Here is a 15,966-nt window from a genome sequence, read left to right as displayed (position 1 = left end):
ACTTAGACTGTGAGTCAATGTGGGACAGGGATTGTGTTTGACCTGATTAACTTGTATCTATCTCAGTGCTTCGCATAGTTCTGGGCATTTAGTAATCACTTATAAAAATGCCAAAATATTAAGTCAGCATGTACCTCCCCACCTATCCCGGTCTCCAGGCACCGCTCTGAAACAGTCCCAATTCCAGATTAAAAATAACACCGGGGCCACTGGGGAAACGAGGCTCAGAGAATCTTTCTGGGGAAGAAGAAGTGCCCTTAGCCTTCTCACTTCCTTCCTGTCACTGCAGACACTATCCACCGCACTTAGTGGCCATTCCCCTCCTCTCTGGGAAGACATAAGGGGTGGGGAGATACCCAAATAATTCTGCAAACCCAACTCCATCTGGGTACACTCACTCCAACTGTTGCCAGGGACACTGGCTTCAGCCTCCCTACTGTACCCAGACTCCACAACTAGCTGGGAGGGTCCCTCTTTCCAGAGAAGCAAGGAAGAAAGACTTCCCTAGGGCTCACCTTTCTTGTTAACACAGCTGCTGCTGAAAAGATGGGCTACAGGTTATATCAGGAGAAGATCCCCGAAGGATTTGACCTGCACATATGTACTAGCACTACTTAAATACCTAGCTCAGTGGCAGTGTAGAAAGCTTTGTTGAGGTGGTAAGGGTTTCACCTATCAATCAATGGTATTAGGTGCTTACTGTGTACAGAGCACTATACTAAGTGCTTGGGAGAGTACAATACAATAGAATTGGTAGAGACAGTCCCTGGTCACAAGGAGCTTACAGCCTAGAGGGCATGCCCCAGTGCATTACTGGGTTATATATCCTCATCCAAGGAATGAATCATAGAAAGGACCCATTGAAATAAATTAGAGGCCATCAGCCCCAAATCTCGACCCAAACCACCATAGGACAGAGGAGCTAAGAAAGTTTTAATGGAGGTTTCTTCATCTGAAACCCAGCTGTTTCCACTCAGTTTCTCGCCTGCCTGTGTTCACTCTGAGGAGCAAAGAAAAATGTGGGTCAAAGGTAAATGAGAGTTGAGAGAGGTTCCCTTGCAGCATCCAAAAGAAACCAATTGACAAGGTGCACCTTGAGAAAATAATTCTCCTTGTTTTCAGTGAGTTTCCGTCTAATGCATTTTCTAACTGAACAAAAAGAATGAACACCTGGTGCCTTTGATCAAAATACGCTCGGGCTCAGAAAATCAACCCATCTGTGAAGCATGGAGCAGTCTGGGGTTATTTAGGAGCAGAGAAGAGAGGCATCAGCCCCTCTGCTAACAAGATCTGTGGAGGGAGAAGGAACGCTCAAGACCAATCTGTCGCTTCTCATTCCCTGTGTGGAGTGTTCCCCTGAGAACATCCTCGGGGGAACAACTGACTTCAGGGCTTGTGAGCACTAATTTCAGAACTCCTCTGGGCCTACAGCAGGCCTCTGCCTCACACACTCCTAGTTTACGCATCTGAGAAAACAGGCATTCCCCTACCTTACATTCCCCGCACCGTTTACAACCTGGCAGAGGATAACTGAGAAGTAGCATGGCCTAGAGGATAGAGCATGGGCCTGGGAATCAGAAGGACCTGGATTCTAGTTCTGGCTCTGCCACCTGTCTGCTGTGTCATGCTGGGCAAGTCACTTAACTTCTCTGTGCCTCAGTTACCTCATGTGTAAAATGGGGATTGAGACTGTAACCCCCATTTGGGACATGGACTGTGTCCATCTTGATTATCTTATATCTGCCCCAGCACTTAGAACAGTACCTGGCATACAGTAAGCATTTAACAGATACCACAAAAAAATGGATCTACCTATATATGTATACACATATCTATAAACATACACACACATATATACATATATATGTACACATACATACACACAAATATATGGGAAAGGGCTTTGAGGAACTCAGAAGAAAGGTTCTTTACACCTCCCCCCTTCTAAACTATGAGCCCTTTGTTGAGTAGGTATTGTTTCTATTTGTTGCCAAACTGTACTTTCCAAGCACTTAGTACAGTGCTCTGCACACAATAAGTGCTCAATAAATACAATTGAATGGATGAATGAATTTCTATACTATTGTTATTACTATCAATAGTGCTACTAAACAAGTATCTTGAGGGGAGGTATCAAACCGTGTATTCAACCTACGGTGTAAATAATAAATGGTGGAACTTAATAAAACCCAGTTTGCATTCTGCTCTGGAGCAATTTTAAACAATAACAATGGTACTAGTTAAGCATGTAACTGGGTGCCAAGCAATACACTATATGCTGAGGAGCATGCGAGATAATTAGGCTGAACACAGTCCATGTCCCACATGGGTTTACAGTCTAAATAGGAAGGAGTAGGATTTAATCCCCATTTTACAAATAAGGGAACTGAGGCACAGAGGTGTTTAGTGACTTGCCTGAGGTCCCACAGCAGACAAGTGGCAGAGGCAGAATTAGAACCCAGATCCTCTGACTGCCAGTACTGAGGTCTTTCCACTAAGCCAAGCTGCTTCCCTTAAAGGACAGTGACACAAATGAAAGCTCCCAGAATGCTGCACAGACTTATCAATCAACTCCTACCCCTAGAAACATCAGCATGACAGAAAAAATAGAGGGTGAACAACCCCTGATGCTCTCAGTGTTCATCTACCAAAGGAAGCAAGCATTTTCCTCCTTGGGCTGTGATCCCCAAGTCGGGGTAGGGACTGTATCTGATCTGATTGTGTATACCCCAGTGCTTAGCACTGAATTTGGTACACATAAAGTACTTAATACCAAATTATTATTACATCAATGGTACTGCTGATGCCATATTTTGTGGTGGAGATGTTGGTAGTATTTATTTAGCACCCACTAGGTACTATGCACTTACTAAATGCTAAAATTGTGAGGGGCACCATATAGTATTGTATCTGTAAGGCGAGGATCCAACCAGGTCCAGCCAAGGGTTTTTCTCCTACCACTAAATCAAATTCAAATAAATGAGAAGCAGTGGAGCCCAGTGGAAAGAACACAGGGCCTGGGGGTAAGAGAACATGGATTCTAATTCCAGCCCCACCACTTGTTTGCTGGTTGACCTTGAGCAAGTTACTTCACTTCTCTGTGCCTGTTAACTCATCTGTAAAATGGGGATTAAGACAGTGAGCCCTATGTGGGACGGGCTGTGTCCGATCTGAATACCTTGTGTCTTCCCCAAGACTTAGTCTAGCACCTGGCACGTAGTAAGTACTAAACAAACATCATTTAAAAAAATAAATGGCCATTTAATACTTGAAGATGATTTAAAAATTGAATTTGCTGCAAAGCAGAGAGGTGCTTATTTAGAGTCACCAATCCACTGGCTGCTAACTCCCAGGGAGTTTGTTTCTGTTATTACTGCACTTAAGCTCTTTGAGGTCTCTTGTTTGAAGCCCTGCTCCCAGGGTGAGCTTGCTTCCTGGCAATGAGCACTAGACCAGTCCAAGATCACGGGAAAGACAGGGGCTGAAGAGTCAGTGGAAGTGGGTATCAGAAGCAGTGTGGTCTAGTGGACAGAGCATTAGCCGGGGAGTCAGAGGTATCTGAGTTCTATTCCTCTTTCTACCACTTGTCTGCTGTGTGACCTTGGGCAAGTCACTTAACTGTAAAATGGGGATTAAGACTGTGAGTTCCATGTGGGACAGGGACTGTGTTCAACTTGATTAACCTGCTCAGAACAGTGCTTGACACATAGTAAGTGTTCAACCCATACCATAAAAGAAGAAGGGGGTGCAGAACAATGAGGGGAATGAGGTGGGCAGGGCCAAGGGCAGCAGGAACACAAGTTTCAGAAGGTGGCAGGCAGGAGGCTAAACACTGAAAGAGTCAACACTGCAGAGCAGGACAGCGGCACCCAGATGTGCAAGGAGCTCTCTGCCTCCCTGCCCAAGCCCCCAAGCTGACCTTTGGTTGAAATAGGGACTGGATATGGCTTAGGTCCTTGGGCAAGGATACAGAATGGCCACAGCAGAGTTGGAGGTCCTTTGAGGAAAGGCTGAATTCAGGAACTGAGGATGTGTAGCTTGGAGAAGAGGAGGTTAAGAGGAGATTTAATGTTCATTGCTAAGCCTTTAAGGATGTCCTGGTGAGCAGCTGTTCTCGATGACTGCAAGGCCCAGAAGAGGGGGAGGGAAATGGGCCTGAGTTGCAGCCAGAGCCATCTTGGTTGAACGGTTCCCAAAGATTAAAGGGAAAACAGTCACTCCTCTACCTCAATTGACCTAATCACATGCCTGACTGGAGACAGAGAGCTGGACCTGGCGCCTTTGCCCCTTTCAGTTCTGGGAACTTGGGAAGGGGTTGAGAAGCTCGGGTCAGATCATCTCTCCCCCTCTAGATGAAAGCTCCTTCTAGGCAGGAGACATGTTGTATCATACTATAAGGCTTTGCAAACAGGAAGCACTCAATAAATACAATTGATTGACAATTTCCCATTCTGGGAAGAAGAGGCTGGTCATCCAGGTACACCAACTGCCACCACAAAGAGAAGGTTCTTGTTTGCTTTCTTGGCTGCTGGTTTGCCTGGGCTCACAGAACATGACCAGATTAAGTTCACCTGGGTAGAATTCAAACCACCCCCATTCTGGGCCTTGGGTAGCCCTCCCCTTACCCACCTTCTCAGTTTCTCTGGGATATGCAGATCACTCCAAAACAGGAAATATATTTGTTCATTTTATTCCCATTTAATGTGCAACACCATGCCCCAGGTTGCATGCCTGGAAGGAAAATTTACTGCAGATATGGATCCTATTCCTGGCAGACTCTTTGGGACTTTCTGAGAAGGGCACCATTCAGCATAGGTCATAAACCAGGCACTCAGTAGAGGAGAAGCAGGGTGGCCTAATGAAAAGAACAAGGGCCCAGGAGTCAGAGGTTCTGGGTTCATTCATTCATTCATTCATTCAATAGTATTTATTGAGCGCTTATTATGTGCAGAGCACTATACTAAGCACTTGGAATGTACAAATCGGCAACAGATACAGTCCCTGCCATTGACGGGCTTACAGTCTAATTGGGGGAGACAGACAAAAACAATAGCAATAAATAGAATCAAGGGGATGTACATCTCATTAAAACAATAGCAATAAATAGAATCAAGGTGATGTATCTCATTAACAAAATAAATAGGGTAATAAAAATATATACAATTGAACAGATGAGCACAGTGCGGAGGGGAGGGGGAGGGGAGGGGAAGGGGAGAGCGAGGGGAGAGCGAGGGGAAGGGAGAGGGGGAGGAGCAGAGGGAAAGGGGGGAAAAGGGGGCTTAGCTGAGGGGAAGTGAACGGGGGTGGGGGTAGAGGGGCAGCAGAGGGAGCAGAGGGAAAAGGGGAAGCTCAGTCTGGGAAGGCCTCTTGGAGGAGGTGAGCTCTAAGCAGGGCTTTGAAGAGGGGAAGAGAATTAGTTTGGCAGAGGTGAGGAGGGAGGGCATTCCAGGACAGCGGGAGGACGTGGCCCAGGGGTCGATGGCGGGATAGGCGAGAACGGGGGACGGTGAGGAGGTGGGCGGCAGAGGAGTGGAGCCTGCAGGGTGGGGAGTAGAAAGAGACAAGGGAGGAGAGGTAGGAGGGGTTCTAATCCTGGCTCTGCCACTTGCCTGCTGGATGACCTGGGGCAAGTCACAACTTCCCTCTGCCTCAGTTTCCTCATCTGTAAAATGGGAACTCAATACCTGTTTTCCCTCCTACTTCGACTGTTAGCCCCATGTGGGGCAGGGCCTTCGTCTGACCTGATTATCCTGTATCTGTCACTGTGTTTAGTTCAGTGCTGGGTACATAGTAAGCACTTAAATACCTTAATTATTATTCCTGTTAGGAGGGAAGGAGCCACTGGGGATAAGACACCACAGAACAACAAAAAGAATTTCTCACAAAGAGGGAGGAAGTTCAGACTGTAATGAATACCCATTCCCAGGAACACCAGCAGCAATTGAGAAGTCTTCCTGAGCCCTGGGTCTGCCAGCTGAAGCTCAAAGCTTCTAGATAAAATTGTTACATCAGGACTCTCTGGGCAGGTGGGCAGGCGAGCAGACAGGCAGACTGTCTGCCTTGTGCCTCAACCTCATTTTATCAAAAGGCATTTGGCACTTCAAATAAGCAACGATTTTATAAGCTTTCCTAAGAGTTTTACAATGCTTAGTCAGACCCAGTGATTATAGTTTATGGTCAGTGATACTCAAAACCACTTTGAAGTTGGATAGCAAGTAAGTTTCAACTTTCTCTGCACAAATAACTTTTCCTTTTACTTTGAAAATGGTTTCTTGATAGGCAACAAGAGTTGCAAAAAGTAATACAGAGTTTTTAACCAGCCTGACTTTGTCTCCCAACAGGCTCTTCATTGGCTGAAGTGACCAAAATAGCCCTTTTCAACTTTTTCCAAGAACAGCTGGAGAGGGATTATGAAGCAGTGCAGCCCAATCGATACAGCAGGGGCCTGAGTCAGAAAGAGCTGGGTTTAGACCTCAGGCCCCTGCCACTTATCTGCTGTGCGACCTTGGGCAAGTCACTTAACTTGCTTATGTCTCAGTTCTCTCATCTGTAAAATGGGTGTTAAGACTGTGCGCCCTAAGTGAGACAGAGACTGTGTCCAACCTGAATATTTTGTATCGATCCCAACACTTAGAACAGTGCCTGGCACATAGCAAGTGTTTCATGCCACAATTATTATTATTATTATTAGGAGTGGGTGAGCTGATTGAGTGCTTTAAAGTTGGTGGTAAGAAGTTTCTGTTTGATGCAGAGGTGGATGGGCAATCACTGGAGGTTCTTGAAGAATGGGGAGATGCAGACTGAATTTTTTTTTTTCGAAAAATGATCTAGATAGAGTGAAGTATTACTGTTTTGTATGATCTAGATAGAGTGGACTGGAGTGGGGAGAGAGGAGGGACAGGGAGGTCAATGAGAAGGCAGATGCAGTAGTCAAGGTGGAATTAGATAATTGCTTGGATCAGTGTAGCAGCAGTTTGGAATTGGTGTCAGACTGAATATGTGGATTGAGATGAGTAGAGGATAACATCAAGGGTATGGGCTTGTGAGACAGGGCGGATACCTCCTCCTTATTTATCTACATGTATTCTCATCGTCTACAATGATGGGAAAGACGGAAAGGACGGGGCTTGGGAGGAAAGACAAGGAGTTCTGTTTTGGACATGGTAAATTTGAGGTGCCAGCAGAATATCCAGGAAGAAATGTCCTGAAGGCAAGACGAAATGTGAGACAGCAGAGAAGAGAGGTCAGTGCTAGAGAGGAAGATTTTCGGATCATCCTCACAGAGATGAACTGAACTACCCACCTCAGTTCCCACCACACTCCATAGCTATGTGACTGGGCCCTTGTGAATCTGCTGCTCACTCAAGGCACTGGGTTTTCCACAGTGAGCAGAGCTAAGACTTGGGCATATACCTGTGGCTGTCATCTACTCCAGCGAAGTGCAATAGACAGAGAAATTAAATACTAACTTGTTCTAAAAAGTTAAATCTAAAAAAACTATGAACGCCTCAGAGTGCTACAGACTTATCCAAAAAATTCCTCCTAATCAAAGATCAACTTTAAATGCTATTACTGTTTTGTATACACAACAAATGGGCAAAGGCTTCCAGGCACTGTGACATCACAGATATTGCCAGGAGGAAAAAATGAGAGGAGGTGGTGAGGTAGAGGAAGCTAAATACCCACCCTATTGACCGCCACCCTCCCAAACCCAATTTAAGGATAGCCTTCCCAGCCTCTTTACTTACTACATCGTAGCCTGTCGGTGCCCGGTTCCGAGATGCGAGCACCCCGACGCCAGTGATGGGGTCCAGGGGCAGCTCAGGTAAGGCTTCTGAAAGGTCTTTGACTTCAGGCATGATAGATTCCTCCTGAAACAGGGAAGAGAAGATAAGCGGGCCACCACGAGAGATCCAAACCCCCCTAAACCAGCAATCCGGAACCAGGAAGGCTGTACTGCAACGCGGGGACAACATACTCCCAGGTCCTGCATGACCTCTCCCCAGGTTGGCTCAGTATGCCATATGAATGTTGAATGAGGGCCAGTCTCGTCTCAAAATTGATTTGCCTGGCCCATCCCCCAAAAGGCAGGCCACACCCCTTCATCCAAATGGGCACCTGCAGTTAGCTGGCAAAACAAAAAACCAGCAACCCCTTCGGACTGAGAGCAATGACCAATGCCCAGTGCTCTATTTTACCTCTTCCCCTCTCCCAAACTTTCTTCTTCCATGAAGACTTATCAGTGGTGCTTAGCCAGCAGATTGATAGATTTCCCCCAAGTGCTGGAATCGTGGTGGGGAAAAAATGTGAGCAAATAAATATTTCCAATGGCTTGTCTCTTTTGGGGGGGCACAGCACTCGGTGACCTGGGGGCCATATTAAAAGCTAGGCAATCATCGAAAGGATGGTGACTCCTGGGAGCTCAGAGGAAGGAAAATAGGAAAAGCATCAGTGTCGCACATGATTGGTTCTTGAGGAAGCCAGTGAAGATAGGTGAGGCACCCCAGCACAGCAAGCAGGCGGCCCAAGAGGAGGAAGGCAGAAGACAAAGAAAAAAGGCAGCAAGTGATGTAAATGACTTTAATTCCTTTAAAGCAGACAACGTGTGAAAGCGGGCCAGTGAAATTCCACCCCTTTTACAGAGCAATTAAATTTCAACACCCTAGGATCTGTGAAGACCTTGCCTGCTTCTAGCTGGTAAAATACACACACAGGCAAGAAAGCAAGAGGGCCCCCGACATTGCAATGCTCACTCTGAAGAAACTTCAGACTGCAGAGACCATTAAAAAATGACTGCAGCATCCTAAATAATCACAATAAAAATGCTATGTACAATAGTAGTCAATTTATTCAGAGTGTTCCCTGAAACCATAAAAAGTCTAGAAGAATCTGGCGTGTCAGGAAAGCACTGTCCCTGTTCCAGTTGTGCTCCGCTCCACGATAATTTCCAGAATCCCGATATCACAAAAGCTAAACAAAGTTGTATTTCACTTCATTTTAATCAAAATAAACCTCTATGAATTTCAATAAGAAGAAAATACACTCACATTACTTTCCAATTTTATTTTCCAGCCAAATGCCTTTTTCTCCCAGATTACAAAGAATTACCCCTGACTTTAGAAAATGGAATCTGTGTTTACCACATTCAGGGGCAGCTCCTAACCAAAGAGATGTTTCCATTCTTAAGGTTATGTTCTTTTGGAAATTTAAAAATAATATTATTGCAGCTTGCAAAATATTGCTACATGCTTTTGGTTACCAAAATGCTTTGCAATTAGCAACTCATTAACAGCTCGTTCGATTTCTGCAAATGCTAAAATATCATGCTGTGAATTTAATAAAGAACATGTGCATTCCTTTCAAAAAGAGGGCAATCCTCTGCTCTGCCCCTGCCCCACAGCCCTCCAATAAAAGAAGAAAACAAAAGAAGGCCACAGAAGGAAATTTTTATTTCCTGGTAGGTCTATTTCCATTGAGGTTACATCATCCTCAGTGACGTATGGATGACAATTGGTTCTTTCTGCTCTGGCCGTTAACCTCATCTGCCTATTGGGTGAAAATCCACTTAAAGAAATGATGCTATTCCCAGAATGCATTACCAAAGAGAGCACACTCAGCAGATTTCAAGATGGCTCCGGCCAGCAACAAAGCTGATCAAGACAAAGGAGTGTGGAGAATGGGAAGGGGGGGGGAGAGTGGAGTGTGCAAAGAGGCTCGGAGGAGGGAGGAGTATGGGGAAAGGGCCGAGGGAGGGGGAGGGTGGAGCGTGGGTGCTAAAGGGTTGTGCAGAATTGTATACAGCAAAGAACTTTTCCGAATTGATGTCTTTTCTCTGATCTCCCTCCCACCAGATCAAGGCACTCTTTGTGGAAGATGGATAAATGATTCTTCATTGTACTTTGCTGCAGCTCTGCCTGGCTTCCCTGGGTGCAAAGAAATACAAGCAGCAATGCCATCATTACCCAAGAAACCTTTAAAAAGAAAAGCCTAAAACACTGTCGGGAAGCATCATTTAACTCTCTGGGAATTAAATATGTTCTGCCTGTAAATGTCTTGAAATAGCCTTTCAGCTGATCTTCCTAACAAAAGACCCCTTGTTATCTGCACTGTCCTGCAGTCCAGCCAGAAGCCAGACCATTCCTGCTTAGGGGCAGACAGTTCCTGGGGAGACAGAGCCTGGGAATGGGTACAGAGGCTGGCTTAACCCATGCCATTCAATATTCCAATTCCCAGGCTGGGCAAGGGAAAGTAGATGCTGGCTAGTACAATTTTCCAGCATTCCATACTTCCAGATTTACCCTTGTCCTGTACTGGTACTTGGTGGACGTATCATTACTGCAAGCACACACCTCTCCCTTGCAAAAAGTTATCAGCAAGGGGACAGGATCCCATCCCTAAGCAACTTCAAAACTTGGTGAGGTTTCAAAGTGCTAGAGACCCTCCTCTTCCAGCCAGGATCCAGCAGACAAAAAAAGAAAAAAAAAGGGCAAGCAGTTGCAAATAATCGGGAACTCGTTTTCCCTCACCTCAGTTTCATGATTTTACACTTCCCTCATTGATAATTTACCACAATAAAAAAATAAGATGAGGCCATGTTTGTGTGGAGGAAAATTCAGCGTAATGAAGGATATCGATCCGGGGGGCTTCCCGGAACATACCAGGTTGATCTAGAGTATTAGCAGGAATCCCGACTTCACACAGGTAACCCCATCAGCTGGCTATTGCCATACTCTTAATTGGTTCTGTGAAAACAGAGTTTTAAGTTTTAAGTGAAAGACTGTGGAAATAATGTAAAGTGAATTAAAGCATTCTTTAAATTCCAAAATATAGATCAAACAAATATATTCAAATAGTGATTAAAAACACAATATAGCTGCATGATCAAATAGCATTGCAAATATGTACAATTAATAAAAGAATGAGTTAATTGGCATTCATATGTAAATACTTAAATTTTCAAAGTGTTATCTTTCAGATTATATTCAGTAAAAGGGCACTTTTATCTAGGCTAAATAAATTTGCTATTACCTGATTCTAAATTGAAATGGACCTGAATCACACAGTTCAAAGGCAGAAGTGGGCCAGGAGACTTTAAGCCAAAGTCACTTAGCAGAAGGGAAGTGACCTGCATTAAAATGCAGTAGAGCTGATTGGGAAAAGCACGAAAAGAAGAGCTTCAAGACATGAATGCCCATAGAACAGTAACAACTAGCCCAGGTGAAGGCAGTTGAAAGGCATAATACAGTCTCCACCAGGGTTATAAATAGGCTCCCTTGAGTGAAAGGTAAAAGATCTCAGGACCTTTTGGGCAGTTGATTAAATTATTGCTATTGAGGTTCTTGCAGCTACTGCTTTACATTTTATCTTTTTAAAGGCCACCTTAAAATTCAGAGGTTGAGATATTCCAGGCACCCAAGTCTGGAAATGTACCGTTTGGGTTCTCACAACAACTAGCCCTTGTGGGTAACGCATAGTGGACCACTGGCTTTTAATGTGCTGCTCACTCCAGTGGAGGTGAATCAGGGAGGAAGTTAAGGCTTAGAAACAGGTCACCACTCTAACCTGTGACCACTTTTTCTGGACCATCCCCTTGAATTTCTAAGCAGTGTGGAACTGGACTGTGTGAAAGTGAACTGAGCCTGCTGGCAGCTTAGCAAGGAAGATGGGGCTCAAGATTCCCAGAGCTGCCTGCCACTACTGTCATCCTGATACATACAAAAATGAACTTCTCCTAGAAAGAGGCTTTACCTATGGCATATCACTCCACTGTCATTTATCAAAGAGCGATGACAGCAGTATTCCAATCCTTACAAGTCAGCAGTGCTCAGTTTAACTGATGCTGAACACTTTCGGAATCAAAGGATTGCCTTGCCTCAGAGCCCAGCCTTGAGGGAAGCTAAAATACTGTAGCACAATTCACCCCTCTTGGGACCCTTGATATGATCTCTGTTTAATTTCCATTGCTCCAGTGAGCCATGGGTTTATCTACTCTATCAACTGCTCTACACCAAAATAAAAAAACAACTAACTTAGCTTGGATCGAACCTTTGCAGCAGCAGGTAGTGAGTGGCCCCATTTACAGTGCCTAGGGGAAGAGAACTCCATTTAAGGGAGTAGAATCTGAGATCATCCATAATTCCCTCCTTGTTTCGAAGGGAAACAGGAAATGTGTTCTGAGTTTGTGCAGCCTCCCAAGAAATGGAGGGGTAGAATTTCCCAACCTGCCTTGCACCCCCATGGCAGGAAGAACCAAAGCAGCCACAGCACACCCCAGTATCCCCCGACACCGGCCAGCTCCGCTGCCCCTCTGGGAACCTTCACCTCTTCCCCCTAGCATTACTCTGGAGCCTCAAGCCCAGCCTGCCTTAAACCATCCCAGTGGGAAGGACAAAGGCAGCCATGGCACAAGGCTTCCACAAAACTCAGAACCCTTGAGAAGGCTGTGGGAGTTGCTTCATCTATCACCATGACTGCGCTTGGGCCTCTTGGACTCTGAGTCACGAGGAGTTTGAAATTCTGCTCCTCTAGCTGCAGTAATCTACTGCTTTTTGGTTTTATTTTCCTATTTGTCCTTGTCTTTTGGGGAGCTTTAGGGTTTTATTGTGTGTTGGTATCCCGTCCCCTCTCCCTGCTTATCTAATTCCTCAAGGTCTAATTCCTTCCCGTCTATTCTCTCGCAGTGCTTGGTACACTGCTCTGCACACAGTAAGCACTTAATAATGATAATAATAATTATAATGATAATTGTGGTATTTGTTAAGCGCTTACTATGTGCCAGGCCCTGTACTAAGCACCAGGGAAGATGCAAGCAAATTGGGTTATTACTATTATGACCACCTCTGGGATTTCAGACCAGGAATGTCTCCACCTGAATTTACATGGCACATGAACATAAATGGTTTATTCCCTGCAGGAGAGCAGAATCTCCCTGCAGTTTCGTAACCAAGAGCAACCGGCTACCGTGAGAGGGAATGTAACATTTCCTGGCCCTCCTGACACTCCTGGGGCGAAGTCTAACCATCTCATTACATAGAGAAGGCCAGGGCACTGGACTTCCAAAGACCCACACTGGGCCCATAAGGAGAGCAAAGGCCTAAAGGTTAATGCCAACTCTGAGAAGAGGGAAACCCCAGGCCATACCCCAGAACAATTCCCAGTACCGACAACTGTCCAACATGCTCTCGTCCCTTCAGTTTACTGTTAGTACAGTGCTCAATAAAGATGACAGATTGATTGACTGGTTCAGTCAGCATTTAATACACTTACTACACTTAATTTATGCTACTCCTCAAAAAAACGCCAGTGGTTGCCCATCCAACTCCACATCAAACAAAAACTTCTCACCATAGGCTTTAAATCACTTCAACATCTTTCCCCCTCCTACCTCACCTAGCTACTTTCCTACTACAACCCAGCTCACACACTTCACTCCTCTAATTCTAACCTTCTCACTGTGGCTCCATGTCGCTGCTGACCCCTCACCCCCAACCTGCCTCTGGCCTGGAACGAGCCAGAGGCAGGAACGAGCTCTCTCCTCAAATACGACAGAAAGTTACTCTCCCCCAATTCAAAGTCGTATTGAAGGCACATCTCCTCTAGGAGGCCTTCCCCCACTAAGCCCTCCTTTCCCCTTCTCCCACTCCCTTCTGTGTCACACTGACTTGCTCCCTCTGTTCTTCCCCCCACCCAGCCCCACAGCACATATATACATATCTGTAATTTTTTTATATTAATATATGCCTCCCCACCTCTAGACTGTAAGTTCGTTGTGGGCAGAGAATGTCTGTTTACTGTTGTACTGTACTCTCCCAAGCGCTTAGTACAGTACTCTGCACATAGTAAGTGCTCAATAAATACGACTGAATGAATGAAACACCCCAGGTTTGCAGACTGAGTGTGGGGGTCTTGTGGCAGCGAGGAGGCCACTGATGCTGGCTTCCAACGGTGACTGCTGAGCCGATGGTTATTGGTTACAAAGGGCCTTGGGCTGATCGTACAGGTCCCACTTCAGCACTAAAATCACTCTGACAAGTGCTGCTGCTTGTTGGCTGTCAGCAGGAGGCCTCGGGCCGTGCTGGAGGGGTCTACCGGATGGCTCTCCACGGGATGCAGTAAAGTCAGGACAATGTTTGGGGAATTCAAACATAAATATTTTTCTAAACTTCCCTCAGGTCACACAGAATTTCTTGCCTGGGCAAACAAACAATTGCTTACACTTTATTTCCCCCGTGGGGATATTTATGAGTTTTTGTTTCTCCCATTCAGAATGGAATCACATGTCTGAACTCATGGTTTGAATTTTTTTTTCCTAGCAAAAAAAAATATTAACCTAAGATACAGGCTTGCACAAATCTTTCTATTAAGCATTTCATTAATGTAATGGGATTTTTCTATAAACAGTGCAGTCAGAACTCTGCTTCTAGTTAATAATGCCTGGCCAGAGAGAGCTCAGCTCCTACCTCAATACTAGAATTGAGAATTCCACTGTCCCCAAAATCAGTTTTAGATAAAGGTTGGGGTTGGGGAGGCATCTCAAAAAAACACTCTCCAGACGGGTCTGGGAGCAGATGAGGCACAGAGTTTTCAGACAGTCCAAGAGCACAGAGCACTTTCCTTATCATGCAGGCACATTAGAGCCCTTGCATTGGTTGGGTCTGGCACCTGGTACATAAGGATATAAAAATGACATTGCTGGGTCATGCAGAAGGTCCATTCAGCCCAGTATTCTGTCATTTCTGGCCTAGAACACCCGCCCTCATCATATCAGACAGATAATTGTTTTCCCCTACTTCAAAGCCTTATTGAAGGCACATCTCCTCCAAGAAGCCTTCCCTGACTAAGCCCTCCTCTTCTCCTACTCTCTTCTGCCTTGCCCTGACTTGCTCCCTTCATTCATCCTTCCTCCCATCCCCACCACACATATGTGTATATACATTACAGATAATAATATATATATACATATCTGTAATTTATCTATATTAATGTCTGTCTCCCCCCTAAACTGTGAGCTCGTTGTGGGCAAGGAATATGTCTGTTTGTTGTTGTACTGTGCTCTCCCAAGAGCTAAGTACAGTGCTTTGCACACAGTAAGCACTCAAAAAATTGAATGTTTGTTGTTGTACAGTATTCTTCCAAGTGCTGAGAACAGTGGTTTGCACACAGTAAGCGCTCAATAAATTGGGAGGAGACAGACTGACTGAATCACTGCAGATCGAGTGTGGGGGGTTTCGTGGCAGTGAGGAGGCTTCCAACGGCGACTGAATTGAATGATAAGAAGGAAAGAAAGAAGGAAAGAAAGAAGGAAAGAAAGAAAGAAGGAAGAAGGAAAGAAGGAAGGAAAGAAAGAAGGAAAGAAAGGAAAGAAAGAAGGAAAGAAAGAAGGAAAGAAAGAAGGAAAGAAAGAAGGAAAGAAAGAAGGAAAGAAAGAAGGAAAGAAAGAAGGGAAGAAGGAAAGAAGGAAAGAAGGAAAGAAGGAAAGAAGGAAAGAAGGAAAGAAGGAAAGAAGGAAAGAAGGAAAGAAAGAAAGAAAGAAAGAAAGAAAGAAAGAAAGAAAGAAAGAAAGAAAGAAAGAAAGAAAGAAAGAAAGAAAGAAAGAAAGAAAGAAAGAAAGAACAAACGAAGCAATAGAAGAATTGAATGCTTGAAGGAACCACACAATCAGGGAGCCAGTGTGGCACAGTGGGAGAGCTGTGGCCCTGGAAATCAGAGGGGCCGGGTTCTCGTTCAGGCTCTGCCCCCTGTCTAGTGTGTGCACTTGGACAAGGCACTTAACCCCCTCATGGCTCAGTTTCCCCATCAGTAATGTGGGGATAGTAATAACAGAACTTTACCTCCCGGGGTGTTGTGGGAGCAAATTAAAGTAATGTAATGTAAGGTGCTTGGAAAGAAAGCATAAAATAGAAACTCCCAGGGCTTAGTAAAGTGCCTGGCATGTAATAAGAGCATAACAAATACTATAAAAAAAAT

The 15,966-nt window shown here is 45.0% G+C and overlaps 1 protein-coding gene and 1 long non-coding RNA gene across 6 annotated transcripts in view; one reads left to right on the top strand and one right to left on the bottom strand.

Annotated features, from left to right (window-relative positions):
- MVB12B (multivesicular body subunit 12B) overlaps positions 1 to 15,966 on the bottom strand; it is a 142,989-nt gene that overhangs the window by 114,765 nt on the left and 12,258 nt on the right. For 3 of the 5 annotated variants that reach the window (XM_029063069.2, XM_029063065.2, XM_029063068.2), the window contains one exon: positions 7,749 to 7,871. In XM_029063069.2, the coding sequence (XP_028918902.1) occupies positions 7,749 to 7,871 (123 nt within the window). Of the gene's footprint in view, positions 1 to 7,748; positions 7,872 to 10,658; positions 10,743 to 15,966 lie in introns of all 5 variants that reach the window. The other 2 variants (XM_029063066.2, XM_029063067.1) reach the window with 1 other exon arrangement.
- Positions 7,649 to 10,049, top strand: LOC114811192. Its single transcript, XR_003758866.2, has 2 exons — positions 7,649 to 7,825; positions 9,852 to 10,049. It is a non-coding gene; the product is annotated as an uncharacterized LOC114811192 (long non-coding RNA).

The sequence above is a fragment of the Ornithorhynchus anatinus genome, chromosome 4 (assembly GCF_004115215.2).
Source record: "Ornithorhynchus anatinus isolate Pmale09 chromosome 4, mOrnAna1.pri.v4, whole genome shotgun sequence".
NCBI classification, from domain to species: Eukaryota; Metazoa; Chordata; class Mammalia; order Monotremata; family Ornithorhynchidae; genus Ornithorhynchus; species Ornithorhynchus anatinus.
The sequence above is the reverse complement of the archived record's forward strand: the minus strand, read 5'-3'. Positions and strand labels throughout refer to the sequence as shown.